Source organism: Ambystoma mexicanum, chromosome 2p (assembly GCF_040938575.1).
Source record: "Ambystoma mexicanum isolate Mex_15411 chromosome 2p, UKY_AmexF1_1, whole genome shotgun sequence".
Lineage (NCBI taxonomy): Eukaryota > Metazoa > Chordata > Amphibia > Caudata > Ambystomatidae > Ambystoma > Ambystoma mexicanum.
Window position 1 is genome coordinate 747927230 of NC_090923.1, and position 21775 is coordinate 747949004.

Sequence of the window (21775 nt, forward strand, 5' to 3'; positions counted from 1 at the left end):
TACTCCTCACTTGGACGAGGGAGAGGACAAGCCAGTCGTAGAGGACAAAGAAGATTCCCTTGTGGTGGACGAGGGAGAGGTGCTAAATCAGCCCAAGCAGCGGTAGCTGTGCCCTTAGCCGCTGCTTCAGCCGCCTCAAAACCTCTGAGGCCTTGATCCACAAGACCCCAGTGGGAGGCAGGCTCTCACAGCATCTGAAACAGTGGGGAGACATTACTTCCGATGCTTGGGCACTGGAAACCGTAGCCCAGGGTTACTGCCTTCCTTTTCTAAAAAGGCCCCAGGATCATCCAACGGGGAACAGCTCATTGAAAATTCCAGATCCGCTCCTTGTGCAGGAAATTTTGACCCTGCTAGAGAAAGATGCAATAGAACCAGTGCCTGCAACGGAGAGGGACAAGGGTTGGTACTCCCCATATTTTCTATTCACTAAAAAGAACGGAGGATTGAGACCCATCTTGGACTTAAAAAACTTGAACAAGTTCCTCGGGAAGGACAAGATGGTTACCCTTTCTCAGATCCTTCAGGCCCTTCAACTATGGTATAATTGGATCTTCAGGATGCTTACTTTCATGTGCCTATCCATCACAAGCATAGAAAGTACCTGAGGTTTACAGTTGGCGGTTCTTATTTTCAGTTTTGAGTTCTGCCATTCGGGCTGACCTTCGCCCCGAGGGTTTTCACCAAGTTGATGCAGTGTTGGCAGCGAGTCTGAGGAGAGGTGGGATTCACATCTAATCCTACCTGGACGATTGGCAGATCAGGGCTTGTTCTCCAGACCAGACCAGACTCTGGAACATCTCAGTGTGACTTTCCACTTTCTCCACAATCTTCTCCCTCAATTACAAGTCAACTATGATACCATCTCAAAGACTCAAATTTATTGGAGCATTCCTGGGGAAAAGCCACCTGAGGTGAGGGGCTCAGCACATTCTGCCGATGGTCACCAAATTTCAGATTGCCCAGAGTTGTCCGGCCTTCGATTTCTTTTAATTTTTTTATTTTTTTGGCATCCTGCATTTTTCTGGTGCCAAAGGCTCACCTGAGAATGAGATCTCTCCAATGGACTCTCAGGACTCAATGGTCCCAATACTCGGGCAGGATGTAAGACCTCCTTCAGGTTCCGAGCAAAGTCGCACAGGACCTTCTGTGGTGGGCCTGCGAGGACAACATTCTGAAGGGAGAACCCTTCTGGCAACCATGGCCGGGGGTAACAGTAGTGACATATACTTCACTCACGGGGTGGGGGTCCCATACCAACAATGTGACAATCAGCTGTCGTTGTTCTCCATCAGAGTCCAATCTACCTATCAATCTTTTGGAGCTGAGGGCAATCAGACTAGCGCTGACAGCCTTTCTGCCCTCTGTGCAGAGAAAGAATGTCCTGATAATGACAGAAAACACAGTGGCCATGTACTACCTCAACAAGAGAGGTGGTGTAGGGTCACTATCGCTATGCAGAGAGGTAATGCATCTCTGGTACTGGGCAATTCAAGAAGGAATCTCCCTATCAGCAGTTCACGTAGTCAGAAAGAACACTGTGGTGGATGCTCTGAGCAGGCAGAGCAGTCTTTTCCCAGAGTGGGAACTAGCTCAGGAAGTCCTTCAAGAGATCTTCACCCTTTGGGGAACCCGTGAAGTGGATCTGTTCACAACCAGTGTCAACCGGAAGTGCACGCTATTCTACTCCAGGGAATTTTCCCCACGAGGAGCTCTAGGAGACGTGGTGAACTGCTAGTTTCTACTTCTGTACGTGTTTCCTCCAGTCTGTCATTCCTCACATGATAAGGAGGTTGAAAAAGTTTGGGAAATCCATGATCCTAATTGCCCCTGATTGGGCCAGGAGGACATGATATCCGGACCTTCTGGACATGTCCATCTGCCCTCTGATACGTCTTCCACAAAGAGAGGACCTTTACTCGCGAGAGGAGGGTCAGGTTCTCCATCCAGAGGTCAAAACACTCAGCCTTCAAGCATGGTTTCTGAGAGGCTGAGGTACAAGGATTGGTACCTACCGGAAGATGTAATGGAAATTTTGCTTTCGGCCAGAAGGCCAGCAACAAAATCCTTTTACTGCTATCGTTGGAACAAGCTCAGCAGCTGGTGTAGGGATAGGAATGTGGATCCTTTGCAGTTCAATACACCCACAGTGTTATCTTTTCTACTTCATTTAGCAAATCTGGGGCTCCAGTCCTAACAATAAAAGGTTATCTGGCAGCGCTTTTGATTTTCAAGCGCTCATCAGAAGAAAACCTCATACTTTAAGATCCCTTTAATCATTCATTTTCACGAAGAACTCCCTAATGTGTTTCCTTCTACTCCCTTTCATGTACCTGTTTGAGATTGAAATCTTGTATTAAAATTCTTAACATGCATTACTTTTGAAGCCCATACATTCATGTCCATTGAGGCTATTGACAATTGCTAGTCGCAATCACATCTTCCTGCAGGGTGAGCAAATTGCAAGCACTGTCTTGTAAACCTCCATATACGGTCTTCTACAAGGATAAGGTTATTCTCAAAGTAAGACCTTCTTCGAGGGGATTGGGTCCTCCGACGTATTCCATATCTATGACATTTAATCACCACAGCTGTGCTGCTTCGGAAACTTTTTTCGGCGTCTGCGTCCTGCGTCGATGACGTCGATGCGCCGTCGTCGAGGGCCTCCTCCGACGTCATCCGATGTGATAAGTAGGACGCACGACGCCCGTAGCCTCAGTTCCGTTTTTTCCGCGAACGTGTTGCTTCGTGAATCTCGGTTAACGCCTTGACTCTTTGGAGTTCTATTCTTCTCGGTTCTTCGAACCTGTTCGTTTTGTGAAAATTCTTCGTGTGAAGATGTCTTCTACTTCGTCTTCGACCCCGCGTCCGGGTTTCAAGAAGTGCGGGGAGTGTGGGTCCAAGATGTCGGTGACGGACTCGCACGACGCCTGCCTCTGGTGCCTCGGGGAGGCCCACGACACGGATGACTGTATCGACTGCCAGTCGCTCACGTCCAAAGCCTTACGCGAACGTAAGAAGAAGTTGTCGGTAGGTCGGGTGTCCAAGCCCAGGAAGTCGAAGTCTGCGGGGCTTTCGACGGATGATTCGAGGGGTGACTCTCCACGTCATCGTCGGAAGTCTCGTGGGTATCCTTCTAGGAGTCGGTCTCGCCACTCCTCAGCTTCTTCGAGGCATTCTCGGAAGCGCCGACGCCGGTCGTCTTCCAGGTCCTCTTCGGAGGACTCTGCCCGGCACGTCGCTTACCCCACCAGTCGTGCGACGCCGGAGGAATGGGCTTCCTTCGGGAAGAAAATGCTGGCGATTCTTGAGTCGCAGGGTACTAAGCCATCCGCGCCCCCGAGTGGGGTCGGTCGTGAGAGGTCGAGAGACACCGCTCGCAAGAGTGGTCGGCACGAGTCACGGGAGAGGTCCCGTTCGGACAAGGAGACTCGTTCTCGACGTACCCATTCCAGGTCCCGGTCCTCGACGCGCTCGAGACCGCATGCACCTGTGAGGTCTTCAAGGAAGACATCGACGTCTGAGGCGTCGAGGGCGTCGACAGGCTTTCTCGAGGCTCCGGCTCCGAGGAAGTCTTCGAAGCCGTCGACGCTCAGGTCATCGAGGGACACGCTCGGGGCTCCGGCTTCGAGGGCTGTGTCGACGCCGCCGATGCTGGAGGCGCTGCATCTGACGTCGACGCCAATTTCCTCGACGCCGATCCTCTCGGCGCTGATGCCGGTTCTCTCGACGCCGGCGCCGATTCGCTCGACGCCTTTCATGTCGGAGGTACCCCGTGGCACGGGAGAACCCCCTAGGAAGGCTCTGGTTAAGAGCAAGCACTCTCGGGTGCCTTCTTTTCGCCACCTGGACTATATTTCAGAGGCGGATGAGGATTCTGATGGCCTGGTTCCTAGTCAGGTTCCAGATGAAATTGTCTCGGGCCATAGTCAGTTTGATGATTTGAGACAGTCACTGCATGATGCCAGTGGACTGGACACCTCTCCGGAGGTGGAGTTTTGTAGGCCTGAGCCTGGCTCTCCTGCCGATTCCTCGTACCGGTCTGCTCCCCCAGGGGAGTTTGTGCAGGATGATCTGACGGACATCCTTGATGTTGGTCCCCCAACTGATCCGGTACTGCCGTTCCATATGGCTTTACAGAGAAGGGTGGCGGCGGCTTGGACTGCTCCGGAGAGTCTCCCGGCGGTGGGCAGATCCTTGTCGCGAAAATACCGTCCAGCCAGTAGCGACCCCTGCTACTTGACCAGGCACCCCACTCCGGAGAGTTTGGTGGTGCAGGCGGCCACGGCCCCGGCAAAGCAGGCGTCATACCCTACCATCCCTCCTGATAGGGACGACAAACGTTTTGATGGCTGGGCGAAGAAAGTGTTTTCTTCTGGTGGTATGGCGCTTCAGGCGGCCAACTCCATTTGTGCCTTGTCTCGTTTCACACACACTCTGTGGAACTGTGTTGCATTAGTGGCCGAACATATTCCCGAAGGGGACGAACGGGATGGTTTCCTTGCTATGGTCCAGGATGGTAAGGATGCCATGTGTGAGTCCGTTCAGTCGGGTTTGGATTTAGCTGAATGCGTCAGTAGGTCCATGGCGGCGAGCACCGTAATACGCAGGTTTGCCTGGTTGCGGAAGTCGGGGTTTGCTCCTGATGTGCAGTCCCGGCTCCTCAACATGCCCTTTGACGGTGAACACCTTTTTGGCAGCAAGGCTGACGAGAGCCTTGAGAGGTTGCAGACCTCAAAAGCTGCAGCGAAGTCGTTGGGCGCTGCAGTTCGCCAACCTCCGCCTTTTCATCCTAGGGGAAAGCAGTGGAGGGGTGGTTCCTTTCGCTATTACTCCTTCAGTAAAGCGAGAGGAGCTGGCAGTCAAAGAGGCCAACGCAGGGGTACCAGAGGTGGACGACAGGGTACCCGTGGTGCCAAGGCCGCTCGGGCAGTTGCCTCTTTGCCCTCAGGTAACGCCACAGCCGCTCCCATTCAGTCATGAGGCCATGTCCCATGGTTCGCCGGTTGGGGGAAGGCTGGCGCAGCATCTTGTAGAGTGGCAAGCCATTACTTCAGATGTGTGGGTTCTGGAGATCATAACCCACGGCTACTGTCTTCCCTTTCGGCACAGGCCTCGCGACAATCCACCGGGGAACCTCTCTTTGCAGAGTCCGGATCCGCTCCTTGCGCAGGAAATTCAAGCCCTGCTGGAGAAAGGCGCCATAGAACTGGTGCCTGTAGCGGAGAGGAACAAGGGATGGTATTCCCCTTAATTTTTGATTTCGAAGAAAGACGGGGGATTGAGACCCATCATGGACTTGCGCGGTTTGAACAAACTCCTCAGGAAGGACAAGTTCAAGATGGTTACTCTCTCTCAAGTCCAGTTCAGCTTCAGGACTGGTTGGTGTCACTCGACCTCAAGGATGCTTACTTCCATGTGCCGATCCATCCCAAGCACAAGAAGTACCTGAGGTTCGCGGTTGGCGACTCGCACTTTCAGTTTCGGGTCCTGCCGTTCGGATTGACCTCCGTCCCGAGGGTTTTCACCAAGCTCATGGTGGTGGTGGCAGCGCATCTCAGGCAAGGGGGGATTCACGTCTACCCCTACCTGGACGATTGGTTGATCAGGGGGAGCTCTCCCGAGCAAGTCCTGGATCATCTGTCCGTCACCTGCCACTCCCTTCACAGGCTGGGCTTCTCCCTCAATTTAAAGAAGTCCCATTTGACGCCAACACAGCGGCTCCAGTACATCGGAGCAGTGCTCGACACTTCCCTGGGGCAGTGTTTTCCTCCCCAGGTGAGGGCTCTTCACATTCAGCAGATGGTGCACAAGTTTCAGCATGCCCAGACGCTCCCAGCGTTTGAGTTCTTGAGGTTGCTCGGCCTCATGGCATCCTGCATTCTTCTAGTGCCAGAGGATCGCCTGCGGATGAGATCTTTGCAGTGGGCGCTCAAGACGCAATGGTCGCAGTCCTCCGGCAGGATGTCGGACCCGGTTCAGGTGCCGCCCTCGGTCGCCCGGGACCTTCTGTGGTGGGCCGTCGAAGGCAACTTGATGAAGGGGGCTCCATTTTGGCTTCCCTGGCCGGAGGTGACGATCGTGACGGATGCATCCCTCACGGGTTGGGGAGCTCATGCCAACAGGCTGACAGTCAGCGGTCGTTGGTCTCCGTCGGAGTCCAGACTCCATATCAATCTGTTGGAGCTGAGGGCCGTCAGGCTAGCCCTGAAGGCTTTTCTGCCGACTGTGCGAGGAAAGAGTGTCCTGATCCTGACGGACAACACAGTGGCCATGCACTACCTCAACAAAAAGGGGGGGGCAGGGTCACTTCCTCTGTGCAGGGAGGCGTTCCAGCTCGAGTTCTGGGCCATCCAGCAGGAAGTTTCGATCTCGGCAGTTCATCTGGCCGGAGACGAAAACGTGACGGCGGACGCTCTGAGCAGGCAGAGCACGATCTCTCACGAGTGGGAGTTGGCTCAGGAGATTCTCCTGGAGATCTTCGCCCTTTGGGGGACCCCTCAAGTGGATCTCTTCGCCTCCAGTGTCAACCGGAAGTGCGAAAGGTTTTGCTCGCGGGAATTTCCTCCAAAAGGAGCCTTAGGAGACGCGTTCGTGGTGGAGTGGTCATTCCCGCTGCTGTACGCGTTTCCTCCAGTCCCCGTCATCCCGCAAGTGCTGCGGAGGTTATGGAAGTTCGGTTCCCGGATGATCCTCATTGCTCCGGCGTGGGCTCGGAGGACGTGGTACCCGGACCTTCTCGACTTGTCCATCTGCCCTCTGCGTCGTCTTCCCTACCAAGACGATCTGCTCTCACGGGAGGGGGGTCAGGTTCTCCATCCAGAGGTCAGATCCCTCAACCTTCACGCTTGGCTTCTGAAAGGTTGAGGTATAGGGATTGGGACCTCCCTGAAGACGTGATGGAGGTGTTGCTTTCGGCCCGAAGGCCAGCAACAAAGTCTCTGTACCGTTGCCGTTGGCGTAAGTTCTGCGACTGGAGCAGAGTTCAGAATGTGGATCCTTTTGCATGTGACATCCCCATGGTTCTGTCCTTTTTACTTTCTTTGGCCCACAGGGGCTTGCAAGTGGGTACCATTAAAGGTTACCTGGCGGCGCTGTCCATCTTTAAGCGCTCGTCTGAAGAGTGTTCTTACTTTAAAATCCCTTTAATTTCACAGTTTCTGAAAGGGCTCACTTATATGTTCCCTCCGTCACCTTTCCTGGTGCCCGGTTGGGATTTAAACCTTGTTCTTAAGTTTCTTATGGGTGCTCCGTTTGAGCCTTTACATTCTTGCCCTTTGAGGCTGTTAACTCTGAAAACTGTGTTTTTAGTTGCGGTTACTTCCGCTCGCAGAGTGAGTGAGTTACAGGCACTTTCAGTTAAGCCACCCTTCACTGTATTTCACAAGGACAGGGTTGTCCTTAGAGTTCGTCCTTCTTTTCTTCCGAAGGTAGTGACGGAATTTCGTTTGGCCCAGAAGGTTGTTCTTCCGGCAGTCTATCCTCCTCCGCATCCTGGTAAGGAAGAGGAGAGGCTCCATAGGCTTGATCCTAGGAGAGCTTTAAGCTTTTATGTTTCACGCATGTCCCGGGTCAGAGTGGACGATCAACTCTTTATTGGTTACGCTGGAAAGCGTTTGGGGCAAGCTGTGACGAACCAGACTTTGTCTCGCTGGATTATTTTGGCCATCTCGGAGTGCTACCGCTTGGCGGGTAAGGACCCACCGGCTGGCTTGCGGGCCCCTTCTACCAGGGGTATGGCTGCGTCTACTGCCCTGCAGAGGGGTTTTCCTATTCGCAACATCTGTGATGCAGCCACCTGGGCTTCAGTACATACATTTGTACGTCACTATTCCCTCGATTCCATCCGAGCACAGGATCTGGCCTTTGGCAAGGCGGTCCTTTGCTCTGCTATTTGATTGGCTATTCTAAATTTTGATTCTAAATTCTTTCCCTCCTCCTTGCTCTGGTACTGCTTTGGGAGTCTGTCATAGATATGGAATACGTCGGAGGACCCAACCCCCTCGAAGAACAAGTTACTTTCTTACCTGGTAACGTTCTTTCGATGGGATGGTCCGACGACGTATTCCATATCGCTCCCGCCCTGCCTTCCCCGCTGCAGAATTTCTTTTGCGATTGCAGCTTACGTTCCGCAAGGCTTTGTGTCTGACGGGCAGTTGACTAGTGTCACACGTTCTGGGGGAAAAAACTACAACTGAGGCTACGGGCGTCGTGCGTCCTACTTATCACATCGGATGATGTCGGACGTCAGAGGAGGCCCTCGACGACGGCGCATCAACGTCATCGACGCAGACGCCGAAAAAGGTTTCCGAAGCAGCACAGCTGTGGTGATTACATGTCATAGATATGGAATACGTCGGTCCATCCCATCGAAAGAACGTTACCAGGTAAGAAAGTAACTTGTTCTTTTCTGCCAAAAATAGTCTCTGACTTTTATTTGTCCCAAAAGATAGTTTTACCAACTTTCTATCCCCCTCCTCATCCTGGAAAGGAGGAGGGGAGGTTACATAGACAGGACCCTCTGGGAGTTCTCGGTTTTTATATCTTGCGAATGTCTAAAATTTGCCATGCCGCCCAATTATTCATAGGATATACAGGTCATAAAATGGAGTTAGCTATAACAAAACAGACTATATACAGATGGATTATTCTGGCTATCCAAGAATACTATAGACTGACTGGAAAAGATCACTCAAAGGGTCTAAGAGCTCACTCAACGAAGGGCACGCCAGCTACTTCCGCTCTTCAGAGAGGCGCACCTATTAGAGACATTTGTGTGGCAGCTACATGGTCTACCGTACACACCTTTGTGAAACATTACTCCCTGGACACTTCTTCCACTCATGAGGCAGCTTTCGGGAAAGCAGTCTTGCAGTCTGTCCATGAAAATGCTGAAGACAGATCTAAATTCTTTTCCCACCTCCAAGACTATTACTGCTTTGGGAGGCTATAAAAGATGAGGATTACATGGGAGCAGTACAAATCAAAACAAAAACAATCCCCACAGCAAGGTCCGTTACATAGACCTACTGTTTTCACTGTCTGGGGACCCCAAGACAATGTTATAGTATAGAAGAAAACAGTTCAAATTCACATTTTAATAGGAAGGAAAGGTGTAACACACAAAAGCTATATCATTAAGAAAAATATTTTATTATAGAAAAAAGACATAATTCTCATTAAAACGGTGTTAAATAATACACAGATTAAGGAACAACCCTAAAACCAGGTTATCAAAAAACAGGACGATTACATACACAACATCAATGTAAAAATAAAAAAACAACCATACCACATTAACTAAAAAAAAAAAAACATTTACCATACAAATATCAGTGAAAAATTCATTTGTTGCAATCTATATATAACCCAACATGTTTCTGTCTGTTGACTCTTAGATGTCTGACATTCATCAGGGGTAGCTCTTCTTAAAATTCTACAGTGATCGTCCCCTCCAGTCCTGGTGGGCATGGATCTGAACTTGATCCTTAATGCAATCTATAAAAACATACAACCATATTAAAAAAATTGTGTGTGCACCAACATTTCCCAAGATTTACCTACTTTTAATGTCATATGTCAACATTACACAAACACGGAAGCATGAATTAATAAAGCCACCCGTACCTAGTCCCCATTCGGGAACCCTTAGCACCAAAAATCTGCTGTAAACATATATACCTTGGGATCTGTGTATTCCAAGGATCCAATGTCGCCAATAATACAGTCACATTCAGCCGGATATCAGCCGCATATATTAGTAATCCTTTTCAATGGATTTGAGTAAGAACACACTAGAGAAGAAAACATAACGACACACTGTGTCACACTATAATCATACCGGAGTATAAAAAGTCAAAACACCCCCTAAGGAACATGCTTGCACATACCTTGCAAAATGCGGTAGCCAAATGTGTTCCCAAAGGAGAATAAACCTTTGAGGAGAATGATCAGTCTTTAACGTGAAAAGGTTACTGTGTCAATTTCTAACTCTTCAACCACAATCTGTGGAGATTAAACACAATAAGAAGTAATCAACCGCTGTGTTCACTAGTGTTCACTATGGTATTATTTAAACAATTTTCCTGCAGTTCCAAGGCCACGAAAAAAGGCACATAAATGATCTACAAAGTGCGTCCCCAAATAAAGGCATATACACCAATAGGGAGCCTCAATATACACGTCCTAAGCCCGAGCTCAATATGTTATTAGGCCTAACAAAAACGCATCTCCATTTAGCCCAGCATATTAAAATGCTACACACTGCTGAGCCTCCGTATAGTGTTTATCCCAAAAAAAAGGCTTTAAATGCCGTCAAATGTTGTTAAACTTTGTGCTGCCTCCAAAGTGCAATATCACTCCGTTTGAAAACAACACATGCACGTTATGCTCCACACTCGTGAGCCTCTGAAAACTGTTTACCTCAAAGATTCATCTCCATACTGCATCGCAAGAATTCTTAAAATCAGTGCTGCATCCACTGTCCAGTTTCTACTCAGTTTCAAAAAAGAGCCTGCATGCATGTAACCACGTTACCTAAGAACTACTGCATGCATCCCCAAAACAAAGCACAAGTTACAACACCTCATAACGGTAAAGTTACCCGTAATGGACCAACAAAAGCCCAAAGTTCTTTTCCAACCGCCGATTGCCGTGGTTCAGGTGCCACCATACAATCCTCTCAACGCCATAGTTGTAAACGCACAAAAAAACGCCAGGAAAGACTGTCTACAAGTAGCTTTTACCGATAATGGAAATGGCAAGGTAAAACTCTAAAAAGGGACTCATCGCCAGGAAGAGCTGTCTACAAGTAGCTTTTACCCATAATGCAAATGGCAAGGTAAAACACCACTAAAAAGGGACTCATGAAGTAGAAAACGAACTGTGAAAAAGGCGCTAAGCACTTCTACATTTTGAAAATTCATGCCAGCCTACAAACTGACTAAAAAAGAAAATAACTTGGACAAGGAAGAAAACAGCCACTAATGGAAAATACTCTGTCAAGTCAATCGCGCACAACAAAGAGCATGGAGAAATACCACACTTAGTCTAAAAAAACAGGGGGGGTGGGGAGTAATCAAAAAATGTTTTTTTGTCTGAGCAATTCAGAAAGACAACTCCTTGGCCTCTCTACACCAATGAGAACAGTAAGACTAGAGCCCCAAACGGGCATGGAACAGGGAACAACATAATTAATCATCTTAACCCAGGTTAGTATAAGGCAAAGAACTGTATATAAATATGCAGTCATCGACATGAAAAACAGAGCATGACAGATGTGTACAATGGATACAGCCAATAATGTCCATTATAACTTGCATGATAAGAAGAGCACGGCAAGCTGCACAGGGAGGACTAGGGCACCCAGAAGCATGGGCCCTCATCATTTTTTTTTTTTAAAGATTTTTATTTTGAAAACCGATAAACAATACAAACCAAACTTGCAGCGTTATTTACAATAAACTCATGAACATCAATTAACGCTCATTACTTCTCCCCAAATCCCCCCCCCCCCCCCCCAAGAGCTTATTTGCATTTCTGGTTCTGTATCCGCTGCGTGTGGCTGGGTATCGCTTCCTTCCGAAGCTACAGGATCCACTATTGTGCCAAACAGTCCAGTTATTAACATTCTCCAAGCCATCAGCTTACCCACATCTTCTTCCCCGCACTTGCTACATGCCTCCTGCCACACCACCGCTTCAGCCTCCGCCCATTTTTGCAAGTCCCGCCACCATACCTCTACCCGTGGCTCGTGGCATTGCTTCCAGCCCATAGCTATCCTTCTTTTAGCAAGCACATATGCCAGGTCCCTCAGTTTCCCAAGGTGTTTAGTGTTCCGTGGTCTGGGAAACCCTCCCAACAGGCAGGCCCAGGCTGTATCTATGTTGAGCGAGACCCCTTTATCCGCTAGTTTCCGTGCCACTTCCCCCCAAAAAAGCTTCAATCACTGGGCAAGACCAGAACATGTGTGTCATATCTGCGTCTTCCTCATCGCATTTTGGGCATGCTTGTCTTCCTGCGTTTGCAAACTTAGATATTCTCTTCGGGGTCATATAGGCTCTATGCGTTATGTATAACTGTATCTGCTGCAATCTAGCATTTCTGGACACTTTCTTGTGGTATCCTATAGCACGTTCCCACATTCCATCGGTCATCTGTGCCCCCACCTCCGCTTCCCAGTCCAGCCTCAGGTGAGTCAAATCCTTCCCCACCCGGGTCATCACCATCTCATACAGTCTAGAGATCTCGTGCCCTCCTTCTGATATATCATATATTGTTCCCATTAGAACGTCTGGCTCTTCTGCCAGTACAATCTCTGGCCAGGTTTTGCGAATAGTCTGCACTAGCCTACGATACGTGACATATTGGCCTCCATGCAAGCCTGTCTCTTCTCCCAGTTCTTCGAACTCTTTAATAGCCCCTTCTTGCCATATGTCTCCCAATGTGACCAGCCCAACCGATTCCCAATAGGTCCTGATTATCATCCTGAGCTGGTTGTCACCCCTAGCTAAGGCAACTAGTGGCACCTGTGGGGAACACGGGCATGGGTTCTCCATCAGTTGGCATACTCTGTGCCACATCTTCCACCCAAGCAACAGCATACCCAGGCGTTCTTTCATTTCAAGTCTAGTCACCCAGATAATCTCATTTAGGTAAAACGGGGTGCAGTCCTGCCCAAACAGCCTAGATTCAGGAGTTTCTTCATCAGAGAGCCATTTGGTTACATATTGCAACTGACTGGCTACATAATAGGCCTCAAAGTTCGGCAGCTTGATGCCCCCTCTATCATGGAAGTTCTGTAGCTTCCATAGCGCCACTCTATTGCGAGTGCCGTGCCACAGGAAGTCCCTACATATGCTGTTCAGTTTGACAAAAAACTTTTTGGGTATCAAGTATGGTATATTACTGAAGATATGTAACAGCCTAGGCAGGACCACCATTTTGAGCATCGCCCCCGTCCCATCATCGCCAGCGGCAGCTTCTCCCAAAACTTCATATTCGTGCAGATTTTTTTCACAGCCACCTCGGTGTTATGCAAGTGTTCCTCCTCCACAGTATGATATACATCTATTCCGAGGTAGCGGAAGGAATCAGCCGCCCAAGGTACGGACAACACTGGCAACCGTTCCAGAGGGGCTCCTATGTAGCTCCCCAATGGGAACATGCTCGATTTTTGGGGGTTCACCGCATTGCCGGACAATTCTGCATACTTTTCCATGACCTCTAGAATATACTGAAGATTTTCTTCCGGATATTTCAAATACAGTAGCAAATCGTCAACATATAAGGATATTAGGTGTTTCTCTCCCCCTGCTTCAATACCGACCATGTCATATTGTTGTCTGAGGTACACTGCCAGGGGCTCTAGGGCCAGAATGTATAACATCGGGGACCAGGGGCACCCTTGTCTGGTGCCTCTACTGAGTTGCCACCTTTCAGATATCACCGATCCTGTGCGTACTCTGGCCAGTGGTTCACTATACAACAATTTCGCCCACCTAACATAACCCGGCCCCATCCCGTATTCTTCCAGGGCCGCCAGCAACCATGGCCACCTCACTGAATCAAAAGCTTTGACTGCATCTAGGGACACCACCGCCTTTTCCCCATCGCTCCTGTTTCCCCTCTTCAATCACCCGGTGGAGTCGCCTGTGGTTGTGGGTTATATTTCTGTTGGGGACATAACCTGTCTGATCCGGGTGTATCAGGTTACTGATGACCCTTCTCAGCCTACTAGCCAGGACCGCCGTCAAGATCTTGCTGTCCTGGTTCAACATTGACAACAGCCTATAGGAGCCGCAGCAATGCCCTGGCTTGTTGGGCTTGGGGAGCGGCACGATTAGTGCTTCTCTGAGCGTGTCCGGTAGCCGACCCTTCTCAAAAGACTCATTGAGCATCTCTAGCATAGGGGGGAGTACTTCTGCTTTATATGTTCGGCCGGGAATCCGTCCGTACCCGGGGTCTTGCAGGTGGGCAGCTGTTTCACCACCTCCTCTAATTCCTCCAGGGTAATCGGTGCGTCTAGTTCCTCCCTTTCTTCATCACTAATCTTAGGTAATTCCATGTCTTTTAGTGTTTCTCTAATTTCCTCCTGATTGTCCCCTCCTCTGTCCTCATATAATGTTTTATAATAGTCCAAAAATGCCTCGTTGACTCCTTCCAGGGTGTCAACCACCTCCCAGTCTTCTCTGGTTATTATCCTAATCGGGGGCCTGGGGGTTTCGCTCTTGTATAACCACGCCAACAAGCGGCCAGTTTTATCCCCACCTGCATGTTGCCTCTCTACATACTTTTTGTAGTTAAGGTTGCAGAGCCTTTCCCAAAGCTCCGCACACCATAGCTGCAACTCGAGTACAAGTTCCGCGTCCCCTCCTGCCCTGTTGCTTTCGCGCTCCAGTTTCTCTTCCGCCTCCTCTAGTTCTGTTAGGACCCCACCCTGTAGGCCTTTTGACTTAGCAATAGCCGCACCCCGCAACACCACCTTAAAGGCCTCCCAGAGTGTGCACGCCGAATCTACGCTGCCTGTGTTTACCTCAAAGTACTGTGAGATCGCATCCCTGATGTCTTCCCTGAAGACTGGGTCTCTGAGCGCCTCCGCCCGGAGGCGCCACGTCGGTATCCGCGCCCTGAGGCGGCAGTGCTGCCAGGTCAGCACCAGAGACGAGTGGTCGGACAGGACCCTCGCTCTATATTCTATTTGGGTGGTCTCTATCATCACATCTGGCGTTGCAAAAAAATAATCCAGCCTCGTGTACAGGTGCTGCGGAGCTGAGTAGTGCGAGTACTGTGTTTCAGTCTCCAAACATCCGCCAGCCCAAAGTCATCTAGTAATGTCTGCAATACCGTGGCCGCCGGGGTGGGCCTATCAATCTTCCCCATCGGATCTGTCTGCCTTTGGGTCGAGCACACAGTTGAAGTCCCCTCCCCAGATAACCGCTCCCCCCACACACGCGCCCAGATGAGTACATAGGGTTCTAAAATACGTAGCAGTGTTTTGGTTGTGGGCATATGTATTTATAATGCATACCTCTTTATTCTCTACCAAGGCCTTTAATATGACCAACCTACCCTCCGTGTCCACCACCTCTTGCGTAAGTTGGAGCGGAACGTGCAGTGCCACCCAGACCAGCACTCCCCTAGCATAGGCAGAGTACGGAGAGCCCACTACAGTACCTCTCCACTTCTTCCCCACCAGTTCCAATTTTTTCTGCGTCAGATGTGTTTCCTGCAACAGCGCAATATCAATCCTCTGTCTTATCAAGTACATCATGACTTTGTTTCTTTTTTAAGTAGCTGTTAAGTCCCCTGACATTCCATGTTACGATCTTAAGGTCTCCCATGGCTCGTGAGTGTCTTCTCGCCTCCCATGTAGCGCCTCCCCTTTGCCCACGTGATACAGATACAGCCCTCCATTTTTGCTTGTAGCTTCTCGTACCAGCTCAAACTCCCCATAACTATGTACACGATAAATCCCCAACTTCCCTCCCCTCCCCCCACCCGTCCCTTCCCCAACATCACACACCCCGACTGCTGCCCAGCTCTCTTCTCGGGATCAAGCACTAAACGATGCACAGAGCTCAGTAGGGTGAAGTCGCCCTAATGGCCACTTAACTGAAACTGTTATGGGGTAGAGAGAAACGCTCCGTAAGGCTCCCGTTAATTCAACATTAATCACAGTGCTTATGACATATAGTGCAATAGTCTGACCTTCTCTACTGAAGGCTGCGCAAGTGACTATATTCAAGTCCCACGTGCCGCGCCATCTTGCGGCACCTTCTTCATGCATCACTTATCTCTTCCGAGCTCTTTCTCCGTCCGAACTTCTGACTCCTGGGGACATCCTTGCACATCAAGCCATCCCATGGCATCCTCCGGGGTCTCAAAAAACAAAGTTTTATGTTTATGAATGACTTTCAATATATTTGTGGCCTGCCTCTCTCAATCTCCGCTTTACCGTCCCAAAGTTCATGTGGCTACGCTGCACAGACAGGGTGTAGTCCGGGTAAGCCGTGATGTTTGCCGCTCCTCGTGTGATCGTTCCTCCCTTACGAAAGTGTTCCAATATCCTCTCCTGGTCACGGTAATTAAGAATTTTGGCCATCACCGGCCTAGGCGGGTTCCCCGGCGGCGGCCTCCTTGTTAGGGCTCTATGTGCCCTTTCCACTGCAAATCCTTGGGATAGGGCTCCTCCGGGTATTTCTTGCAGTAGCATGGATTCAATGAATTCCGTGGGATCGTGGCCCTCCAATCCCTCCGGCTGGCCCACGATGCGTATGTTGTTTCGTCGGGCTCGTCCTTCCGCCTCCTCCGCTCTGCTCTCCAAGTTGCCCACTCTTTGTATCAGGGCGTGCAATTCGGCTTTATGGGAGGCGCAATCCGCAGTATTCAGGCTAACTTCCTTCTCAAGGGACTCCGTACGCTCCGCCAAGGCCCTGACATCCTGTCGGAGTAGATTAACGTCCTCCTGCACCTCTCCGACCTTGAGGTCCAGTGCCGTTTTTAGTTCAGTGACGGCTAGTTCTAATTTAGATTCCCAGGCCGCCCTTAGGTCCGCAATCGCAGCCAGGACTTCTTGGTTAGCGCCCGAAGTCGTCATGCCGCTTGCAGGCGGTTTGTCCCTGCTCTTGGTAATGTCTTGACCAGGGGACGTCTTAGCGAAATCGTCTAAGGTGGGCTGTTTCGCCTTCGGCCTCACCGTCCTATTCGACATGACCCAGAGGACCTGTGTTGAGCACAAGTGACAATTGTGCACTCAGTAAGCTCCTTTCGCTAGGTCACCGTGCGGCCTTCTTCTTTTGTTCCGGGCATTGGTCGGCCATTTTGTGTTGTCTTTCGTCTCCGGTGCTCCTTATCTTTTCTGCACCGATCTCTGCTGCCGTTCCTCCTGTACCATCCAGAAGTTCACCTCGCGTAGCCCAATCATTCACACACCGGCATATGTATTTTCAGCGGTTCACGGCCCATCACCACACACTTTTTTGCACGGATCGTTGCAGGAACTCGGGAGCTCCTCCAGATTGCGTCCTCCTACATGGCCCTCGTAGCCACGCCCCGGCCCTCATCATTACATAGCCCTAACATTGAATGCTAATGGCCATTCACACGAAGATTTGAGGTGGGTGATCCTTAAACGGGTCAATGGACCCAGCAAAGAAGTTATAGATCAGAGACTAGTCACCTTAGAACAAAAACTCATCTTTAAAACCCGCAGCCATTTGGTTGGATTAAATGAAGATGTCGAGTGGCATAATGTTAGGGCTATGTAATGATGAGGCCCATGCTTCTGGGTGCCCTAGTCCTCCCTGTGCAGCTTGCCGTGCTCTTCTTATCATGCGAGTTATAATGGACATTATTGGCTGTATCCATTGTACACATCTGTCATGCTCTGTTTTTCATGTCGATGACTGCATATTTATATACAGTTCTTTGCCTTATACTAACCTGGGTTAAGATGATTAATTATGTTGTTCCCTGTTCCATGCCTGTTTGGGGCTCTAGTCTTACTGTTCTCATTGGTGTAGAGAGGCCAAGGAGTTGTGGTATTTCTCCATGCCCTTGTGGGCGCTTGCCTTGACAGAGTATTTTCCATTAGTGGTTGTTTTCTTCCTTGTCCTAGTTATTTTCTTTTTTAGTCGGTTTGTAGGCTGGCATGAATTTTCAAAATGTAGAAGTGCTTAGTGCCTTTTTCACAGTTCGTTTTCTACTTCATGAGTCCCTTTTTAGTGGTGTTTTACCTTGCCATTTGCATTATGGGTAAAAGCTACTTGTAGACAGCTCTTCCTAGCGATGAGTCCCTTTTTAGTGTTGTTTTACATTGCCATTTGCATTATGGGTAAAAGCTACTTGTAGACAGTCTTTCCTGGCGTTTTTTTGTGTGTTTACAACTATGGCGTTGAGAGGATTGTATGGTGGCACCTGAACCACGGCAATTGGCGGTTGAAAAAGAACTTTGGGCTTTTGTTGGTCCATTACGGGTAAGTTTACCGTTTACCGTTATGAGGTGTTGTAACTTGTGCTTTGTTTTGGGGATGCATGCAGTAGTTCTTAGGTAACGTGGTTACATGCATGCAGGCTCTTTTTTGAAACTAAGTAGAAACTGGACAGTGGATGCAGCACTGATTTTAAGAATTCTTGCGATGCAGTATGGAGATGAGTCTTTGAGTTAAACAGTTTTCAGAGGCTCACGAGTGTGGAGCATAACGTGCATGTGTTGTTTTCAAACGGAGTGATATTGCACTTTGGAGGCGGCACAAAGTTTAACAACATTTGACAGGCGGCATGCAAACCCTTTTTTTTTTTAGATAACCACTTTACGGAGGCTCAGCAGTGTGTAGCATTTTAATATGCTAGGCTAAATGGAGATGCGTTTTTGTTGGGCCAAATAACATATCGAGCTCGGGCTTATGATGTGTACATTGAGGCTCACTATTGGTGTATATGCCTTTATTTGGGGACGCACTTTGTAGATCATTTATGTGCCTTTTTTCGTGGACTTGGAATTGCAGGAAAATTGTTTGTGTAAATAATACCCTAGTGAACACTAGTGAACACAGCGGTTGATTACTTCTTATTGTGTTTAATCTCCACAGATTGTGTTTGAAGAGTTAGAACTTGACACAGTAGCCGTTTCACGTTAAAGACTGATCATTCTCCTCAAAGGTTTATTCTCTTTTGGGAACACATTTGGCTGCTGCATTTTGCAAGGTATGTGCAAGCATGTTCCTTAGGGGGTGTTTTGACTTTTTATACTCCGGTATGATTATAGTGTGACACAGTGTGTTATGTTTTCTTCTCCAGTGTGTTCTTACTCAAATCCATTGAAAAGGATTACTAATATAAGCGGCTGATATCCGGCTGGATGTGACTGTATTATTGGCGACATTGGATCCTTGGAATATACAGATCCCAAGGTATATATGTTTACAGGAGATTTTTGGTGCGAAGGGTTCCCGAATGGGGACTAGGTACGGGTGGCTTTATTAATTCAGGCTTCCCTGTTTGTGTAATGTTGACATATGACATTAAAAGTAGGTAAATCTTGGGAAATGTTGGTGCACACACAATTTTTTAATATGGTTGCATGTTTTTATAGATTACATTAAGGATCAAATTCAGATCCATGCCCACCAGGACTGGAGGGTACAATCACTGTAGAATTTTAAGAAGAGCTACCACTGATGAATGTCAGACATCTAAGAGTCAACAGACAGAAACATATTGGGTTATATAAAGATTGCAACAAATGAATTTTTCACTGATATTTGTATGGTAAATGTTGATTACATGGGAGGACACAATTAATTCGAAGAACAAGTTGTTTACCCCTGGCAACGTTCTTTCGATTTAATGTTCCTCTCATGTATTCCTCATAGCCCCTCCCAACCTACTCTGCTGCAGAATGTATGTATTTTACACTCTGCGCTCTCTCAGAAGTCTTCTGAATCTAAAGAGGCACTAGTAATTCCTCTAAACATGGAAAAACAAGAACTGAAGCCAACGGGCGCTGCGCATGCTACATATGCTGCGCATGACATTGCCTATCGGACGGAGGCCTTCGAGGGACATAGTCATCAATGCTACCGCACAGCGCCTTCTGTCGAGAAATGTTTCCAAAGCAGCTGAAGCTTGAAGATAATTATCAAAGATGAGGAATATGTGGGAGGACCATCCAATTGAAAGAACGTTACCAGTGGTAAGTAACTTGTTCTGTTCTTTGGCAAGTGAGGATACAAAAACCAACCATGTCCAATTCTTTATATTCCTTTCTTTTTTAATTTTTTAAAATTTACTTTCATACAGTTTTTAGATACACTTTTGAAATATATACATCCATACATACATATATATATATATATTCCTTTCTCCCCTCACAGAAATCTGAAGCATTTGGATGTTTCCGACCTTCCTTCCGTGCCAGACAAGGAGTTTACTGCAATCCTGCTGGAGGAGATTCTGCCAAGATGCAACATTGTGGGAATGAATTATGAAGTTCCTCTGGTTCTGGACTCAGATTATCAACAAGTAGCGACTAAAGGATTGGACGACAGGCTCCGGGGCTGAGAGGAAAATCTGATACTGGCACAGATACTGTTTAGTCACTTTGGAAATGGTCACAGCAGAGCTACACCATGCCAACAGATTCCTGTATATATAGTTGAACAGTAGAGTAATGTCTATATCACCAAATATCACTTTTTTGTTGGGATGATGGTACGACCAATGATGAAGGCAGTAAGGACAAGAAAACTGTTTCCATTCTGTAAAGCGCAGTATATGATCTCCTTATTCTGTAGTATTGGTATCGTCCATCGCGTCCTTGCTATATTTTGGTCTACAATGTAATCTCCTTACTGCTGTGCTTGTTGTTGCAAGACAAGATAGAAACTTTGATTTTTATTTACATAGCGTTATACGCCAAAGCGCTAGTAATGGTAAAAATGTGAAATAAAATCAAAAGGCATAGTTTAAGCTGTAAGGAGACAAGTCTTACGTTGAGAGTGGAAAACTGAAAGGGAAGACTAGGATCGAAGCACGTTATTAACTACATGTTATTTAACCTTCTACCAGCAGGTTTCCCCGTTCACTGTCCCACTCCCAGTTCCGTAGTAGGGGACAAAAGGAGCTTTTCTAAACTGCACTATCCTTAGGCAAATATCAAGGCATCAACAGACTATTTCCACTTCTAAAAGCCTTCTGCAGCCGTAGGAAAGGTTTTATTTTCCTTTCAGGAACAGGCAAGAACAACTAATTTATGTTTATTCACTAAAGGAAAACTGATGCTAAAATCGAATTAAAGATTAACACAGACATTCTAAAAGTCTTTATTGATATTTACAAGATCGGATGCTAATATTGTAGCTTTGTGTATGCCTTTGGGGTTGATTGTGACTTTGGCATTAATAGTGAATATTGATAGTATTTGAAATATTTTTAAAGGTGCTGCCACCACATGCCCGTTTAGTTTCAAAGTATGATGGGAAGTTTACAACATTGCCATTAATGCTTGTTTTATATTGCCACTGGGAAGTACAATACAATTTTCATATTTTGTCTCGACAATAGTGCAGTGTAAGTTTCAAATTGACACCAGAAATGTGTCTCATGCCAAGATGTCCTTCCCCCAAGCCTCTACGGAAGGCAGTACATTCACTCCCCATCCACACACTTGCACTACCTGGCCCTTGAGCACACATGGGCCAGAGGGACAGGAAGTCCAGCCCTGCTCATGTACGGGTATGCAGTTTGATAAAGCACTTGCATACATCAGTGTGGCCCTGATACCACTAGCAGATTGGAGCAGAATAAAGAAGGGATTGAGAAAGTCCTCGAGCACGGAGGAGCAATTATAAAGAAGAGATCCATGTTTACACATTTTTTTTTTAAGGGAGATGGTTTTAGATAATACGTATTTTGAGTGTGAGAGAATGCCAAAAACGGGCAGCTCCCTCTGAAAGACTTCTGCCACCTGTTTCTTTTCAATAGACAGAAATAGTTACTTGCCTTCAATATGATGAATGGAGGTGTCTGATGGATCTGTAGAGATTAAACTGCTCTACTATGAAATGAGGACAATGATTTTGAAGGGCTTTGTGAACAGTGCAGACTGCCTTAAATCAAATTGACTTTTCATTTTGTTTTGTTTTTGTTTAATTGTGTTTTAGTTCAACAAATCTTCTTTTGAGCAGGCAACCTGTGCAATGGCTGAAGGGCTGAGGAGAGGTGGTCTTTGCTTTTGGGGGAATCTGGAGAAAAGTACACAATTGTCAGAGGAAGG

General features: G+C 48.0%; 1 protein-coding gene across 2 annotated transcripts in view; it reads left to right on the top strand.

Annotated features, from left to right (window-relative positions):
- DMAC2 (distal membrane arm assembly component 2) overlaps window positions 1-20810 on the top strand; it is a 326013-nt gene extending 305203 nt beyond the window's left edge. For both annotated transcript variants that reach the window (XM_069644383.1, XM_069644382.1), the window contains exon 6: window positions 19875-20810. In XM_069644383.1, the coding sequence (XP_069500484.1) occupies window positions 19875-20061 (187 nt within the window). In that variant the 3' untranslated portion in view covers window positions 20062-20810. The remainder of the gene's footprint in view (window positions 1-19874) is intronic.
- The last annotated feature ends 965 nt before the right edge of the window (window positions 20811-21775 follow it).